We start from the raw sequence: 17,708 nt of genomic DNA on the forward strand, positions 1-17,708 counted from the left end.
AGGAACAAGCAAGGAAAAACTAGTTTTCTATTGGGTTTGATTTGCATCACATACCAGAACTAGTAAATGTGAAAGAACAGATTTGCCTGCCAAGACAGGGAGGGAGAAAGGGGCAAGGTCTCCCCTGCTAGGATGCACTTTCAACTTTTTAGTAGCAAATCTGCAGTAAAGGCTTTTCCCAACTAACATGTGAATTAGTTGAGAGCTCAAACACCCTGTGAGTCCAGCTGCGTCCCTAAATGTTGCAGAGTTGCCTGCAAAATCAAGCAGAGCAGTCACAGCACCTTGGCAGCAGGATTGACCCTCCGCTGAGCTGCTGCTGTTCCCTGCGAGCGCTCTCGGCCTGCAAAGTCAACCGTGTTGGTGTGAACAGTGTTCATCACTCAAGATAACAATATTTATCATCATTTATTTGTATTTGTGATAGTTAAAGATATTTAGAGATGCTGTTGAGAGGCAGAAATGCCTTGTGTTCATGGTACTTCTCTTTGCTAAAGAAGATGGGCTGTGTCAGAGCTGCAGGTGCCCTGGCATGATGCAGTGCTGGGTGCTGCAGGGTGGGTGCCTGTAGGAAACCTGTGCTCTGGTACAGGGGAGTTCACTGATACAGTCTTGGAGCCTCAGCAGCAGCACTTGAGAACACATGTGGCATGTTGCTCCTATCCCACCTCTTGCCAAATAGTGCCTCTAAGTAGCAAAAAAAAAAAAAAATGGGCAACTATGCCTTAGACTTCTCATCTAATCCTTGGGACAAATGTAGGAGGTGAAAGGCAACGTCCAGCCTGTGCTGGTTAAGAGAAAAAATGCCTTGAAAAATTGCGTCGTATTCAGTGATTATCCCACCAAGTGAAGTGTAATTAATTTGAGGATCCGGGGGGGGTTTAGTCTCACATTAAGTCCAATTTGGAGCTCGCACTAGTGTCGGAAGGGGTAGAAGGGGGAGTGAGCCCCCGCACTTCTGATAGCGTCATGCTGGGAGCAACTCTGTGTGCTTGGGAAGGCAAAAGCAGGATTGGTAAAGAATTGTGGCAGGTTGGAGGAAGGGTTGCAAAAATTGCCCTTTTTTTTTTTTTTTGTAAAGGTAGGTGCTAACTGTAACACAGAGCTACATAAGTACTGGCAGAGCAACAGGCTCTGCGGGTATGACCTGGGGCTTCTGATGCTTCATGAAGAAAAGATGCGTCAACAGCATGGCTCTTCTGTGAAAAACATAAATGTCACATCAGGCTGGATGAAGAGTTGCGTGTAAGAGACATCACATTCCCCTTGCACTTGACACTAACAAAGTTCTAGCTGGAATGTAGTCTCCTGTTTGTCCACAGCTTCCTTGGAAGCTAAATACTGCTGCAGCCCTGTGGTTATTTCCCAACATGAATGAGCAATGGTGCTGTAGGACTCTGACCTATGAGAGAAACTTTAACAAAGTGGGGCTGAACTTGTGCATGTTGTGCAAATAAAACACCAAACTCCAGGCTAGTGTTGCTGCCTTAGCCATCAAGAAAAAGCGCTGAATGGCAATGGTAATGAAGCACTGGACTAGATTCTCTGCAACAGCATTTGTTGGTGGAGATGCTCATCAGTTGGGAAAGGCAGCGCTGAATTTTGGGGGACCCATAACATTGGAGTGGGGCAGCTGAGCCAGTCTGCATGCAAGGGAGAGGGCCTCAGAGCGCTGCCTCAGGGCTGTGCTGAGATTCAGAGCAGTGCCTGTGGCCACATGGGAGCCAAGTGGTCTGCAACCAATTAAAAACTGGAGCAGCTCCTCTGCCTGGACTGAGGAAGAGCTTTTCTTCTCCCTGAAGCAGAGAGATTGAGGGCGAGGATGCTGCAAGAAGGAGCAAGGACGTCCCAGCAGCTCAGCTCACTCCTCCCTCGGCCTGCAGAGCTGGGGCTACATAAATGCATTTTATTGCTTGAAATGGTGAGACTAAAATGTGCCGCCTGCTACAAAAGCAGACAACTGCAAGCACTTAATGCAGCACCCAGGGTCTGAGAGCCTTCCTGGTAAAGAGCCTTCCTGGTAAAACACTTAAAATGTGGCAATAAGGGAATTTCCACCAAGCCTGCGCCAAGGGAGGAGAGGCCACAGTTGCCATGAGTTGCTGGGGTTATTGCACAGGAAAGATGTTGCTATGGGCAAAGAAATACCTCTTCCTTGTTTAACTTGATGCAGGGTGAGCGTCTGGCTCTTTTTGTGAAATGCTTATTTAATGGCGGATGCCACAGGATGATAAAATCCAAGGTTGGGAGGTTTCCCTTGAGCACAGGATGCTTGACAGAAGGATGTGGGCTGCTTGTCAAAAAATGAGTCTCAGGAGAGCTCCCAAGGGTGTGGGAAGAAGGGACTTGCAGCCCCGCTCTGCTGCTCCCTTCCATCCTCGTCCTGTGATGGATGGATGAGCAGAGCCAGCTCTTGCACTGGGCGAGCTCTTCAAATAACTTCCACCAAGCCAAATGGGCTGCCAAGCGCAGGCTGGATTTCGCTGGCTTTTGTTCTTAAGTGTTCCCAGCTGTGTGGCCCCTGGGTGCCAGCACAAAGCGACTTCGCCAAGCGCTGTGTCCCAGTGTGACACTCAAATGCAAGAAGTGCGGGGACTTTGCCAGCTGACCCCTCTCCTGCCCTTGTCTCCACCTGGACTAGGTGGGCTCGAGCTTGCTCACGGTGTCCCACCACTGCCACTGACCCAGCACCCACACAGCCAGTGATTTTACTGTGAAATTCAGAAGTCTGGCTGCCAGGGTGGAGGGCTCACGCTGTCACCCAAACACTGTTCCAGTGGAGGCTGTGCAGTTGCAGACCCCACTTTTACATGATCTGTCACCAAACTCAACATCCGGCTCCCCCTCGGTGCCCTAGGAGGAGCTTGGATAGCCCGTGTACAATGGAATCAGCTGTAGCAGATCCTGTTGTGGGGACAAGATCTCTCTTACAGGACTGGCCCCTCTCTCCATGCCCATGCAGACAGCCCAGAGCTACAGCTGAGCACAACGGGCCAAATCCCGGCCCCCAAACAGCAACCCCTGCTCTGGCCACTGTTTCCTCATAGGTTTTCCTATATCTCCCATCACCAGGGCAGCCAAGAGCTTCTCAGGCTTTTAGTGACTCGCCCCAATGCCCCTTTGAGGAGTCCAGCACCACAAGCTCCATTTCACGAATAGGAAATGAGAGATTTAGGGCAAACAGGGCAAAAACTGGCCACAGTTTCTGGATACCTAGGGAGGCACAGAGCCAGGCTGAGCATGTCCCAGGGCACAGCTCCTTCAGTCCTCTGCTACTAGTGCTGGCCCAGCAGTTCGGTAAGTGCCACCCTGAGTGACTGACAGGTTGTGCCCCACCACTGCAGGGCTGTGATGGCTCCGTGGGTTTTAATGGCGCCTCAGTCTTATGAGGCGACGACAGGCAGGGCGGGGCCACAGCGCACGCGCTGGAGGCGGGAACGGAGCAAACCACGCCCCCTCCCCTAAGGGGCGTGGCCAGCGAGGGGGCGCGGGGCGGTGACATCACCGGAGCGCAGATTTGCATACGTCGTGCGTGCCGCTGGGTGGGCGGGCGGTCGCGCCGGAGGTGGCGGATTCAAGATGGCGCCGTGCGGACGTGTCCGGAGCCGCTGTCCGGGCCCGGCGCTCCTTCTGCTCCTGGCGCTGGCGGCGCGGCCGGCGGCGGGGGGTCCTCCTCCGGCGGGCCCCGCCGGTGGCGCCAGTCTGGGCTTAGGGGGGCAGCAGGCAGTTGGGCCGGGCGCGGCGGGCCCGCGGGTTCCCCGCGGCGGCGGCGGTTCGGGCAGCGGGTGGAAGCTGTCGGAGGAGGCGGTGTGCCGGGAGGACGTGGTGCGGCTCTGCTCCAAGCACAGCTGGGCCAACAACCTCGCCGTTCTCGAGTGCCTGCAGGACGTCCGTGAGGTGAGGAGCGGGCGCCCCGCCGGGCCGGGCCTACCCAGCGGCGAACAAAGAGCGGGGCCCCGCGCCGCCCGCGCCCCTCGGCCCCGCGCTTCTCGGGGCAGCGAGCGCGGCCCGGGCCGCCGCTCCTTGTTTACCTCACGATTTTTGCTTCTAAAAGCGCGGTTAGTGTGCAGGCCGGCGCCGGCCGCGCTTCCCGCGCTGCGCCCCCGCCGCTGTGGAGCTCGGGGTGAGGGGGACGGGGCGGGCGGGGCCCCGGGAGAAGAGCCGCTTTTCCTGCCGACACCCCCTGTTTGCACCTCGGACTCTGAGCTGCCACCCCTCGCATCGCCCTCCGGGGAGGGAGAGCTCTCGGTGGGGTGGCTTTGTTTGGGCTTTGGTGCATGATATGGTCATTACTTCTGAGGAAGGCTGCTTTGCTGGTAGCATCAGCGACCTGAGAAGTCTTTAATCTTTCAAACTCAGAGTCTTACCTTTGCATAGAGCTCAACTGCAGAGGTGGTTGGTTTCCAGTGCTTGCTTTTATCAAACTAGATACATAATCTTTAGACCTGGTTTAGTTTATGTTAGGAGGGTTGGCTGGGCAATCTGCTGTTCTCAAGCATCTGTTGTGAGTGGTTTAAGTCTAGCTCAAGAAAAAACTGAGGTGCCACCTCAGAGTGTTTTCTAGCTTGATCTTTTCATTCATTTCTTGATGTTTCTTGCTCAGTTTGAAGAAGGGGGAAGTGTTTTTGGTGTTGAGGTCTGTTTAGTTCTTGCCTTCTCTGCTGTGAAGTCCAGGAGTGTCAGGCTGGGTCAGTTTTCATGTTGTTTTATCAAGTGGAAATAAAATCAGGAAAACCCTGTGCTCATTTCTCATCCGCTATTGCAGAGACAGCAGATGGCAGTGACTTAATGGTTACTCTCATCAAGGGGAGTCTTGGACCAGTAAGTGTCACTGATTACTTCCTGGCTTAAAATCCAAAATTAATTTAGTTTTTTTAATCTAACTTTATGTTTAAATTTTGGAGAGGTAGCTTAGTTGTGGCTGAAGGTGGCTCAGAAGCTACAAACCTGCCAAGAAGGCGAGCTCTTGTTGTTCCTTTCTTTCCAGTCGTGTGGCCCCTCCCTTTTCATAGTTCCAGTGCTTATTGGTTTTCTGCCATTTTAGCAAAGTGAACCTTTTTATTATCTGGTTTATCAGCTTTCTACTGCAATAGTTTTATTGTTTTACTGGGAGGGGGGTGAGTGCAGGGCTAGGACATGGGTGTGCAGGGAGAAGCAAAATATGAAGGGATACATCGCATCACACCTTATTTTCAGCAAGTACAAGCCCTGAAGTTGGTTCTGCATATCTTATGAAAACTCCACTCTCTTTTGAATGATATGTCTTGCTTGTGGTTTTCTATGATGTACCTTTTCCCCTTTCAAAGCCAGTTTTGTTGTCAGTAGCTTGCTGGCTGTTGGTCTTGTCTAACTGTAGTGCTGTTTGATATCCTGTGCTAAAGGTGAATCTTCTCCTGGGTGACATCCCAGGCATTGGTGGGGCATCTTCGGGTTGTTTTGGATTGAGTTTTCTCTCAGAAGGTGCCTTGTCCTTATTTGTCTGTCAGCCTGTAAAGAGGACTGTCAGCTGGTCTTTGGCTCAACAGTTCTTGTGCTGTAACGCAGATGTGATGGGCTGGATCCTCATGTAAAAGTGACTTCCCAGAGTGCTGCTCTGAGAAATGAATTAAAATAATTGACTTGTGTGTATTCCTGCTTTTTAACTCTTGATATTTAGACTGTAAGTAAAAGTCATGAATTGTAAACATGAAGTGGCACATCAGGTGGTAGGGAAAGGGTCAGATGTTGTCTCAGATGTTACCTTTGCATTGGAGGTGGCAGCAGAGGAAATAAGTGGCATATTTACTGCTAGTGTTGTTGATATATAACTTCTAATTTTGATCCTAGAGCATCTGACAGCTTGTTTGGACAATACCGGAAAAGTGGCAATTACATTGTCAAATGGGTGGGGAACTAGCCTAAGTCATAGGAGTCCATTTAAAAAAAAAAATCGGGCTACAGTAAATGAAAGATTTGGGGGAGTTGCTGTGTGTGTGATAGCATCGGTAAGGACAGTATTTGGACATTGCTTTACTACAAGTACCAGATAAGATTTTTAGATGCAGTTAGGCTGCAGAAGCAGAGTTTTTTCCATAGGTGTTTAAGATTATTTTACTCTTCTCATAAGAAATACTACTCTAAAGCAGAGAAACTTTCAGTTTGAAACTGAGAACATTACTGTTAAGATTGTCCATTGATTTTTCTTTTTAATGTGACACAGAAAAGCTAGGACACTTTTCAATTAGAATAACCAGGGGAAACAACTACTTGAGACCTCCCTTTTGAGTCCATAAAGCATAGAGAAAAGCAAAGATGTGCCTGTTTGGTTAGGCAATGTGACCACATTATTTCAGTATCTGCTGTTTTGTTACCATGGAAGTCTTTAAGTCTTTCATTGCTTTTGCAGGTAGTTCTCCTGAATCTAAAGAAACAGGAGTACCGAGTCTGTGGTTGACTGATACAGGAGCCTAGAAATGTTGAGAAAAGCTGTTTAACACAAATACTCAGCAAAGAATAGCTTGAAACAAAATAAAACACTTAAAGAAAAAAAAAAAATGAAAACCCCAACCAACCAAAATCTACCAATTCACACCCCCCCTTAAAACCCAGATTCATAAATTTTAAAGTTTTGCTTCTGAGGGTTACTTGTAGACTGTCAATTTGAAGTATTATCAACACAGATATTTAAATACTGCATATTTTTAGAACTCTTTTTTAGAAAAATCAGGCCCCCAGAATGATATCAAATACTTTACCACTGATTTTCCACGAAGTCAGTGAAGTTCTTGATTGACATAATGCAGAGTTGGCTTCTGCAGGTGCAAAACTCTGCTGCATTTCAGGTTGTTGAACCGTTTGAAGGATAGAAATCAAGAGACTATTGTGCTTTTCTGCTTTCCTTTCGTAGTAGGGGAACGGGAATGATGCTCCGTAATTGGAAGAGATAGGAGTTAGAGGTAGTCAGCTTCAACATCTTTGACTATATCAGAAAATAGAATGAAAGGCATGTTTTGGTGTGTTTTCCAGGTGAATTAGTTTCATTCTAGTTAAAATCATTTCTGCACTGGATACGTTGCTGTTTTGAGGGACTTAAATTTTGTCATAAACTCTTTAATTGTTACCCAAATAACTTCATGCCAAGATATAAAAAGAGTAGAATGGAGTGGTGTTTGCTTCTGTTTTTCAAAAATGTGTTTTAGAGTTGTGGGTTGTTTTTTTTTTTTAATGAAAATATTCTGGTTTCTAGCCTGTTTCTAGAGACTTCAAAGTTTGCATTTCACTCAGCAGAGACTGCAACCTGTAAGCCCTTTTATATGGACTCCCTATTAAACTCATTTTCATGGTGGTTATAGTATAAATAAATCCATGAAGTATTAATAGGTTCACTAGGTAAAAATTTTGCATGATTAATGATGATTTGCATTTAAAGCATGACTGAGTTGTTGAATTTGAGGTAGGGAACATTAGCAGGTATGAAAATACCTTAACCAGTGTAGCTCTGTTAGCTGGCTTATTAGTGAAGCATAATTTTGCTGTTAAAACAAATGTTAGGTCTGATTAATCCATGAATTAACTCGATGTCGTAATTGTTAAACTTCGCTTGTATTGTGCTTGTAAAGATTATGTAATATTTAAAAAATTGTATCCATTATATAAAGTTAATGCTGCAGAAGGCTAAATAATTTTTCTAAGATCAAACGATCATGGTTAGGTTGGAATTAGAGATCGAAGTTTTGGCCTCCTGCTATTTTCTTCACCCTGAATGGTTCTGTTTCTTTGGTAGCACCTCTATGGCAGTAACAGTATAATTGAGCCTGAATGCTCTGCTCCCTGGGAAGAGTAAGACTCTCTTAATGTTGAGGATTGGGTTAGGAACAAAACAAGTTAATCTTATAAGCTGTGTATTTTAAGAATAGTATTTTTTTTTTCCCAGATGCGTAGTCACTGTAAAAGGCCAAGAAATTCATTTGTTGTGACTTACAGACTAGGAAGCTTGTCACATTTGGCAGGTTTGGAACTGGCATGTTTCTTCCATATAAATGTTTTTTTCCTCGCCCTGTTTGTACCTGAGCTCCCTAAGTGGTCTGATAAAATAGTGCCAGTGAAATTACCCATGTTTTAAACATAGAGGTGGAAAAGAGAATCCAGACAGTAATGAATGCTTGGAGTCTTCGTCTCTTTTGGTAATGCTGTACTTGCAGGAGAGGTCGGATGCGCTCAGTCCCTGTATTTGTTCTCTAATTTTTCTACTTTGTTGATACAGGAATTGGACCTATGCAGGCCTCCCTGGAGTTTTTGGTTGCACTGAGGTGCATAAGTGTGATCTGTCACAGTAGCTCGATTTATTTTATTTTTTTCCATTTTTATCTCTGCAATTTATTGAGTTGAAGGGCGAAGGTTTTGTTTTGACTTAACATGTGACATTATCTCATGTTTGAGCAGCTCCTCTGTGTTATTTCCGTCTCTCACAGTTTTCCATGCACAAGTGGAGCCTGGCATTTAAAGTACCTTTTTTGAGATGTCTGGGGTGTGGCAGCAAATGGCTGTCCAGAGCTGTAAGTAATTGAGTTCTGTGGATTAAACATAGCACAGGAGTGGGCTAGTTTTTAGGAAATAGTAAAGTGTCATCACTATTTGTAAGTTGACCAACTCCTTCAGTGCTTATGTTTTGTTTTTGTCACATGAAACCTCCAGGCACTCGGCTTTCAGGCAAGCTCTTTTGAATGCGAACAGCCCAACGCATTTCTCAGGGTAGTAAGTATGTAGTTTGGGGTGGAGGCTGTTCTGGTTCTCTAATTGTCACTCTTGCCATGGAGTAGGCAGTTAGTATTCTAGTGATGCTCTTACAGTGCCTACAGCATTATCATCAGGTTCAGACATCAACATGCAGAGGGATTTTTTTTAAATGCAACGATCAGAAACCTGGAAAATGTACCTTAAGCCTTGCCAAAGGCTTTGCTTACACCCTCCTTTTTTTCTAAGGGATATTGACTTGGTGAGGAGTCAAAGCCATCTGTATAGGGCAAAGGAGTTAAGGAACTCTTACATCCTTAAGGAATAAAAAAAAAAAAAAAAAGAAAAGGAGAATTCTTACCTATAGTTGAAGTTGAGCTAACTTAAAGTAAAAATGTGCTGCAGTTTTAAGAGATTGAGTTAATTATTGGGCTGTAACTGGATGCTAGACTCTGTGTGAATTGGAGGCTCTGCATCTGTGTTATGAATCTCCAGGTGCCATTGCGTCTGAAACAGAATGTAATGATGAATTTACAGTTTGAGGCAGATGCATGTTAATTTGAATGGTCAAGACTGGTCCTTCCTGTTTCCAAGATTAATAAAATGGGAGATGGAGCCACCCAAGCCAATGAAAGGGAATGGCTGGACCTAGGAGGCAGCGACTGAGAAGATTAAGATTTGGAAAAACCCGTATAAGCACCAACAAATGCAAATGATGGAGACAAGGCTGAAGCTTTTTCTCCTGAGGCTTGGCTTCTTAACTGAGATTAGTCACATTTTTATTCTGAAGTTCTTGTTTTTCTTTGTATTCAGACAGCGTAAGCCAAATTTCATCCTGACTTTTGTAGTTGTCTTAAAGTAAAATTCTAAATACACTTAAATCTGATATGTGTGTAGGTTATTTACTTTGGCATCAGCCTCTGGCTTTGTCTTAGGATGTAGTACTATTTACAAGTACCCTTTTTTGTCTTCCTAAAGCCTTGTGTGAGCTGACTAGAGGGCGAGATGGTCTCTCTCCTGCTAGGTCTTGGGCTTAATGTCTTGTGAACAGAGCTTTAAGCACAGGTTCTTTGTTCTCCATATCCTTAGTGATCTTAACAGCCATTGAACTTCTTATCAGAGAGTGTTATTTTTGTGGGGCGAGGGTTTGTTCTTTTTTAGTTTTGTGCTGTTCTTGGCATGCTGATACTTGTGGTAGCTGGTTATGCATAAGTTGGGCCTGTGCTGTTTGGTTTAATAAAAGGGATTATGTTACAAGTCTGTTTCCTCTGGCGAACTGGCGCTGCTGGCCTGCTGTGACTCAGAATACCAAGGAGAAAAGCATCGGAAATACAAGGGGCCAAGTGAAGTTTGATGCAGGCTGCCCAGGCTGAGCTTGGCTCAGGATGAACAGAGAAAGCTGTGTTGTGCACAGGTCTGGTTCTGGGGAGGTGATTTACTGAGCCAAACATGTGACTGTTTTGAAAAGCAGAGACTCAGTCTGCGTGACAGCAGAGACAGGTACCGCTAGATTGTGTTTTCCCCACTTGCATCTGCTCCTTATACTGAAGGAAAGGAGATCTCTCCAGCTCTGGTGCTACTCTGGATTGTCATGGTTGGAACGGAATGATTTGAGGAAAGATTAGGCAAATTATGTTCAGTCTTTATTCTCTAGTATAATGTCTGGATGTTACAGTGTAGCTTTCATGCATGTGAGCACCACTTTCTCTGTGGACTCTAGCTTTGGTCTTTGGAAAATGTATGCTTACTTTTGAAAAAGCTTTGCAGTTATTCTTCCTAATAATAAATCCAAAAGAATTGGATGAATGAAATGTTTAGATAATTGCTCTTTATTTGAAATATTGTGTCCAAATAGCTCTTTTTATCTTTTGACTGATTTAGTTTTAAGATCTGTGAAGTTGATTGCTATGGCACTAAAAAATTCATTTCTGTTACCTGGTCATTTCTTGTTGTCATGCGATAGTTTCATTTTCTGGTTGTTCAGTTTATCTGTATCCATAGCAGTGTGTTAGGTGAGGAACAGAGATCCTCCCTTCCCCAGGTGCCAAACATAATTGCAGCCTTGCTTGATGAAGACAGTAGATGAAAACCCAAACTGTTCCACTCCTGAGCAGGAGTGGCATTTATACAAACTGTCTCCTGGCACACTGGTGTCTCAGTGTTTGCACTTCAGACCTGAGGAATTTCCTTCAGTACTTAGAGAGGAGTCTGTTGTTTCAATGCTGTCGTTTTTATTTTCTCCTTTGGATTAGTGTATCTTGTAGTTCTTTCAGCTCTGTGAGCTTAGATTTCATACGTTTGTATTAGAGGATATTACTTGGGTTTTGATGTCTGAAATTTTGCCTTAACTCAAACTGTACATTTGACGTCTTTGCTATTGTCAGTGCTGTGGCTTAAGACTAAAGGTACATATCTAATGCTTCTTTTGCCAGGTTACAATATAGGGGCAAACAAACATAAGTCATGCAGAACACAAATGTTAATTTGCTGCATTTGTTGTTAATTGCATCTTTTCTGAAACAGTGCATAAGAACTGCTGCAGTGACAAAAAGGTAATATTTAATGTAATAAGTATTTGTGATTTCTCTACATGCCTGGAGTATTTTACTCTTTTGAAGTTAATGGTAGAACTGGGCTCTTCTGTGAAAAACTTCTAGTTGCCTTATTTGATTCTCTGGAGTTTTGAGTCTCTTCTAGAGAATGCAGCTGGTTATGTTGATATAATTAAGAACTTACATGTAACAGGGTAGGTTAATAACAAATAGCTGCTGCAGCCCAGCTGTGCAAAATCATTCAGGCAAATGTGCTGCCTTTTGTTCAAATCATAATGCCTGTTTTAATCTGGTGGCAAGTTTGCTGTATAGATCTCTTGAATCTTAATAAGAGGCTCACCAGTGCTCATCATGCTCAGTACCTTGTTAATTGGGACTTTCTTTTCTAACATGTCCTGTTAGTGCAGGGTAAAATATGTTCCACCAAATGAACTGCAAAACAAACTTGGCAGACCATGCATTCTTTGAAGTGTTGAAGTAACTGTCCTACAGAAAGTTTTGATAGAATTAAAAAACAAAAACAAAAAAAAACCCCAACAAACAAAAAACCAGACACACACACACACAAAAAACAAACACAAAACCTCAAACAAAAAACCAAACCCAACCTGCTTGGCTTGTAGACTTTCTATAACAGTCCAGGCTTGATTTCATCTGAGTCAACTTTTGTTACACTGTTCTCAGCTGAGTTGAAATAACATCTGGAAGAAGCTTACAGTAATCTCATTCATTATCATATTAATTTGTTGCTGCTTTGGTGTCTGTGTGGCCTATCCACATATGTCAGAAAATCAGAAAATCTAACAATCTTCAAGTAAAATCACTGCAACACCACAGCTGTCATAATTTACAACATAAATTATGAGTGCAGTTCTTTAATGATGTTCATGGTGATTTAAACAAATTACATTAATGTGGCCCTCTTACTGTTGAATTCAGACAGGCTAGTCGAAATCTGATACAAGGTCCTGAGTAAATGCAGGTGGAGAGAACTGTTGAACCAGTTTTATTTGTCAAGCATTTTATGTTGCTATTCATGTGTGACACTGTGGTGACCTTGCTGCTTTTTGATTGTTTATTGCTTTTGAACTGATGCTATCTATGAGCACTGTATTTTTGGTGCTTTGGTACTTGAGACATGGGTGTTACTGGGTCTCTCGCCATAGCCCAGCTATTCAAACTCACAGTGACATGTGTCTTATCTCACTGAAGTGTGTGGAGTTGACTCTGTGTAAGCAACACGTGTGCTGATGCCGCCTTTCCTGCAGCCAGTCTTCAGACCGAAGGTTCAGCCTGCTTTTCAGTAACATATATATGTTGCACCTAGTGTCATTAAAGTGTGGAAAAGTCTTTGAGTTGCACATTCTAGTTGGCAACTGGAACTGCGTTCTTAATGGGGAGTGTAGAACAACACACAGGAGAGTCTTTTTAGTCAGCGTGGAACTGGAGAAACTTGGTATGCTGTAAAGCCTGGTTTGAATGGAAGATTTCTTATGGCAACCGGAACGATCCATTTTTTCTGCTTCAAATAGTGAGGTGAATTTTCTGCAACTGCTTTTCAGGCAGGGATTCAATGGGATACCATTGAAGGGAAGTACAGGTTAGAAAACACTTAACAGCGGGCGCTGCTGAAAAAACAGAGCTGTTTGAGTCACTGTCTGCAGCAGAGGTCAAAGATCTTTTGAATGTAGTAACATTGCTTATTTTTTAACTGAAGGCTTCCAGGTAGCAGTCAGCAGCCGTCTTCCCTTAGTTTGTTTCTGATTAGTCACACGAAGCAATGTTATTTTTTAATGCTGAAACACCAGTTTGTGGTTTAAGTCTTCCCTGCATTTTTATTAAACTGAGTGCTGGAATGGACTCTCGTGGTGAATGCTTGTCCTGTCTCTAGGAATCCCAATGATAAGAGCTAACAACATCATCTGGGAAGGTGTGGTACTGGGGAACATGCTTTTCCATCAGCTGGATCGCAGCTCGAAAGGTGTATGCTCATTCTAATGCTATTGTTTTAATAACCTTAATTAGAAGTACATGTGCAAAATAATAGTTGTAGGAGGGATGTTCCTTGCAGAACACAAGCAAAGCCTTGTTGTGTTTTGTATTTTTGCTTCATGACCCTTTACCTGTGCTTTAGCAGGCACTGAACACACAGCAAACCATCACTGATAATAGTCTCACCTCTGACTATCTACTGTAGCAGCAGTGGATAGAGCAGACTTCCCTGGAATAACGCATTTTATTCTAGCTCAGGTGCTCAGCAGTGTGTCTTGAGCTTGTCCACATCAAACCTCCCTCACCTGCTAAGTTGGCTTCCTTTTGATGAGCAGCTCACAGGTGAGGCTTTCACAGAGGGGAAAGGTGTACAACAAGCCAAAAACAACAGGGTTTTGTGTCCTTCCCCTCCTCCAGGCATTTGTGAACTCTTCCAGCCTCCTGTTGTACAAAAACCATCGTCTAAGCTTGTTCTGCTAGGGAGAGTACTGATGTACTTTAAATGCCTCTCTTTTTATGTCATCTCTTCCTGAAGTAATTTCCTCAAATACTTTCTTCCCTTGAGATATTCCAGTGAAATCCATCATGACTTTGTGATGCCCTCAAAGATTATTTAGTAAGTGTGGTTTTCTAATGTCTAATTTACTCGCTAGGCTTCACAGTGTCTTAAACTTAGAATACTCGTAAAAGACATTTTCTGAAAACCTTTCTGGGAATACTGTAAAGCTCAGGTAGGCTGTGTGGTATTGGGGTACAACTAGGAGGAGTATTGAACCTGGATTTGTGGTGTAACTACAAGAGAAGGTGAGAATCAGTGCTCCAGTCACTTTACTGGCTGCTTGTTAGCTTACCACAGCTGTATTATCGAGTCTGGTGTCTGAAGTGGCTTAGGACAAATGGAAAAAGGCAAAAGCCTTTCTATAGCTTAGTGTTGTACATCATGAGTAACTTTAAATAATATGGCAGCATATTGTTTCCATCTTCAAGTGATCTCTGATCTGTTGGGAGATGAAGTTTGATCTCTGGCTGTAATCACTTCTACATTGCCTGGTGGGATCATTAATTTGGAATTGAGATCTGTTTCAGAGATCAAGGTTTTGCCTTAGAAAAGGAAGAGCCCCTCTGTGAACTTAGTATAGAGACACTCAAGTAGAATGGTAAAAAAGGAAGATGTTAAAGCAAGGTAGTGGAGTAGCTTGTAGCCTGTTAAATATTGAAATGTTTGAAAATGCCTGTATATCTTAAAAGCTTTATTGTCTCAAGGTTAAGGCAGAATATTATTTCATATACTTTGATTGTTCTGATCTTAAATTGAGCCAGAAGAGTCTTTCCCAACTGAACTTTTCTTTTCAGGAACCATCTAAAATAAACTTGTGGAGGCTGGCTGATAATAGAGTTCACTATCTTGGGAAACCGTATTGCTGAAAGTACTTCTGAACAACCCTTTGGTGGTTTGGCATGTTTTTTTGTAAGTTGCTTGTATGTTGCATGCTTTTTGTAGCATTAAAAGCCATAAAATAAAGCAAATCAAGAGGTCATATTTGAAAAGTATCTAACATTGAGCCTTAGAGCTGTTGAAAGATTGTGTGTGAGTAAAATTTGGGAAGTGCAAGTACAGTGCTGTTTGCTTCCATATTTGTAGAGCTTATTATTTTGTTCTGTGTTTCATAATAAGTTCATAAATTTGAATCCTATGCTTTGGTAGCACTATTTTGGGTATGTTTTAATGTACATTCAGACCTGGATCCAGGGCTTTACTAAGATTCCTTCTGTGTACACCGGTGAATCTGAAACCATGTGGACAATTGAGCTGCATGGGTTGTCAGCAGGTCAGCATAATAATAGGAAGAGATTGGTGTAGATGGAGAACTGAACAGCACAGCCATCTTCCCAGTCATGAAGCCACCTGGAGATGAAGGGCAGGACAATGACATCAGGGTTATTCTCCTCTCTGCATCTAGAAGCTGAGGTGCTGAAGCTGAGAGGATCAAGTCTCAGGCAGGCAGTGCTCATTGCCGCTGTTTTCCTGCTGGGACTGGCTTCTCCTGGGGTACTAGAGCAGTAAGTAGGCTTGTGTTGAGCATCTGGGCATGTAACCATCCTTAACAGTCAAGGTGGACACTCTGGCTGTTTTTTCATGTGTGGTTTTTTCTTTATTTATTTTTTTTTTTAACATGGAATTTTTAATATCCCTTATTATTCACTTGTGAAACCAAAACTTTGCTAGCTGAATAATCTTAACTAACTCTTTCCAGGTTAAGGTACAGGAACTATTATTCTAGCTTGCCCTTGTGTGGAAAGAACTTCTTTTCTTAGAAACAGACTGTAGTATTCCATGATGCTGATAAAATTACAGTATTGGCCTGATGACAGCAAATACAGTAGCTGTGTATTGAAATGACTGATTTCATAGAGAAGCATATAAGAGGTTTCTGTTAGAATCTCTTCTTGGATCACATGGCATATTGCTGGGATTTTGCCAATGGAAGTATTTATCTTGAAGTTCAGATGTTTTTGGTTGGATGCAATAACAGTAGAAAGACACTGTCTTTTCCTGGTGGAGGTACACAGTCAGGTGAATCTTTCAGAGTAACAATGACTTGAAAAGGATGGAAATCTTTCCTGTCTTGGTGTTTCAGGTAGCAGTAGTTGTCAGTGGTCACTTCAGTAAAGCACATACCGCATCTTGTTCTGAGGACGGCTACAGCTCTGGTGCAAGGGGGAGAACAACTTCTTCCACATCAGTTGCCATTCCTGTAGAGTTATCCCTGTGGATAAGCTCTTAATTTGCAACCTTGTCTGTTTTTTTGTCTTACTGAGTTGCTCACATTTGTTCTTTTCTGGGTATGGCTGTCCAAGCTGAGAAAGGTACTGTAAATGTGACAGGTATCTGAGGTTGGTATTTTGGGCTGGACCTGGATGAGAATTGGTGTTATGGTCCTGCGTCACTTTGGGAGCTGCTCGTTAAAATAACTCTGTTTTGGTTTCCTCAGCTACAGTACTTGGCAACAGTAGAATAGTATACAGGCTGAAAGCGTGGGCGCAAAACAGTGAGTCTGTCTCGGTGCCATGGACAGAGGTGAAGTGTGGTGGTGGTTTTGTGTGTTGTGTTTTTTTTTTTTTTTTTTTTGTCTTTTCAGCATTACATGTTCCATAACAGTTGAGCTTTGCCTGTATAATCTTGGGAATTAGTGGCATCTCTTAATGGTCAGCAAATAGTATATATGTTTTTAAATTAGTCCCTCAACTGGATGAGACAGCTGTGTTTGTTCTTTAAAAAAAAGTGAACACGCTTAATATTTACTGGCCAGACTAGCTGTATTGAAAGATAACAGTGCACGGGGCACAGATGAGAGTTACTTGGTGTTTTGCATCCTTTAATACTGTCTGTTGCTAGGTCTAATCCATGGAAAGTGCTTTGTGAAAAATACAGCAGAATTTCTTTTTGCCTGTAGTATCTGAGTCTTAAAAACATTGTGTGGGATTGAAATGTTGCTTCATCCTTCTTCTCGAGCAAATCTGCAACTTGTTTTAGTCCAAAAGGAATTCTAGGACTACAGGAACAGCAATATGCTATTTTTGTACCAATATGCATGAGAGTTTCCTAAAAGAGAAGTGTGGTCTGGAGTAGGATGTTACTGCCCTGAGGAGCTTATTTGTTCTTAGATTTGCTATTCACGTGCCTGGTAAATATTTGGGATTGGATGGCCCTAGGCATTCATCCTTCAGAAAACTGAAACTCTTCCTTTTAATGTGACGGAGACCCCAAGAGCATCTGTGGAGGAGGGAAGGGGCATGGGCAGTTTGTCCTCAAATTCTCTAGACGAGTCTTGTGAAGTTTCTTGCACACGGTTACGAAATCACATGTGATGTGCAGCAAACTGTGGATCTGTTTGCGAGTGTAAGAACCTGAGGTATGTGTGTGATGGATGCTGTGACTTTCGGAATATTGCAATGCTCCCTCTTACCCTTGGCTGCAACACTGTGGACACAGGTAGTTTTATCAATGAGACTCGCCGCTTACTGTTGAGAAGAAAGTGCTCATTGAGGAAAACAACAGATAAAAGTTATCAAAATAACCTTTGGTCCCTGGAGAGCTGCCAGTAGAGCAAAGAGGGAAGCCTGTCTGTCACACTTGTATTTGAATAACATGACATGAAACAGTTCAGGGTGAAGGAAGCAGGGGGACTGCACTTCTAGCCCCTCAGGCTTGCTGTGTGTTAGAGCTTGGTTGCTTCGGTAGGGAGTGTGGGATCTAAATGCAAACCAAAGCATGTGTCAGGCTTGTCCAAGCTTAAGTAAATTAAGTATTGAACTAAAATTATGTATATCTCTTACGTGGGTATGCTGTAGTTGACATCTTGTTACCTATGTGTTCAGGGCCTAATGTTTTATAAGGTGTTGGAATTTTTACAAAATGTCCTAGTGAACCTATGCTGAAATTTTCTTTTG

General features: G+C 43.4%; 1 protein-coding gene across 1 annotated transcript in view; it reads left to right on the forward strand.

The window, feature by feature from the left end:
• Nucleotides 1-3,554: 3,554 nt before the first annotated feature.
• Nucleotides 3,555-17,708, forward strand: part of GLG1 (golgi glycoprotein 1) — a 78,880-nt gene continuing 64,726 nt past the window's right edge. The window contains exon 1 of the mRNA XM_065848570.2: nucleotides 3,555-3,897. Coding sequence (XP_065704642.1) covers nucleotides 3,580-3,897 — 318 coding nt within the window. The 5' untranslated portion in view covers nucleotides 3,555-3,579. The remainder of the gene's footprint in view (nucleotides 3,898-17,708) is intronic.

The sequence above is a fragment of the Patagioenas fasciata genome, chromosome 13 (genome assembly GCF_037038585.1).
Source record: "Patagioenas fasciata isolate bPatFas1 chromosome 13, bPatFas1.hap1, whole genome shotgun sequence".
Taxonomy (NCBI): Eukaryota; Metazoa; Chordata; class Aves; order Columbiformes; family Columbidae; genus Patagioenas; species Patagioenas fasciata.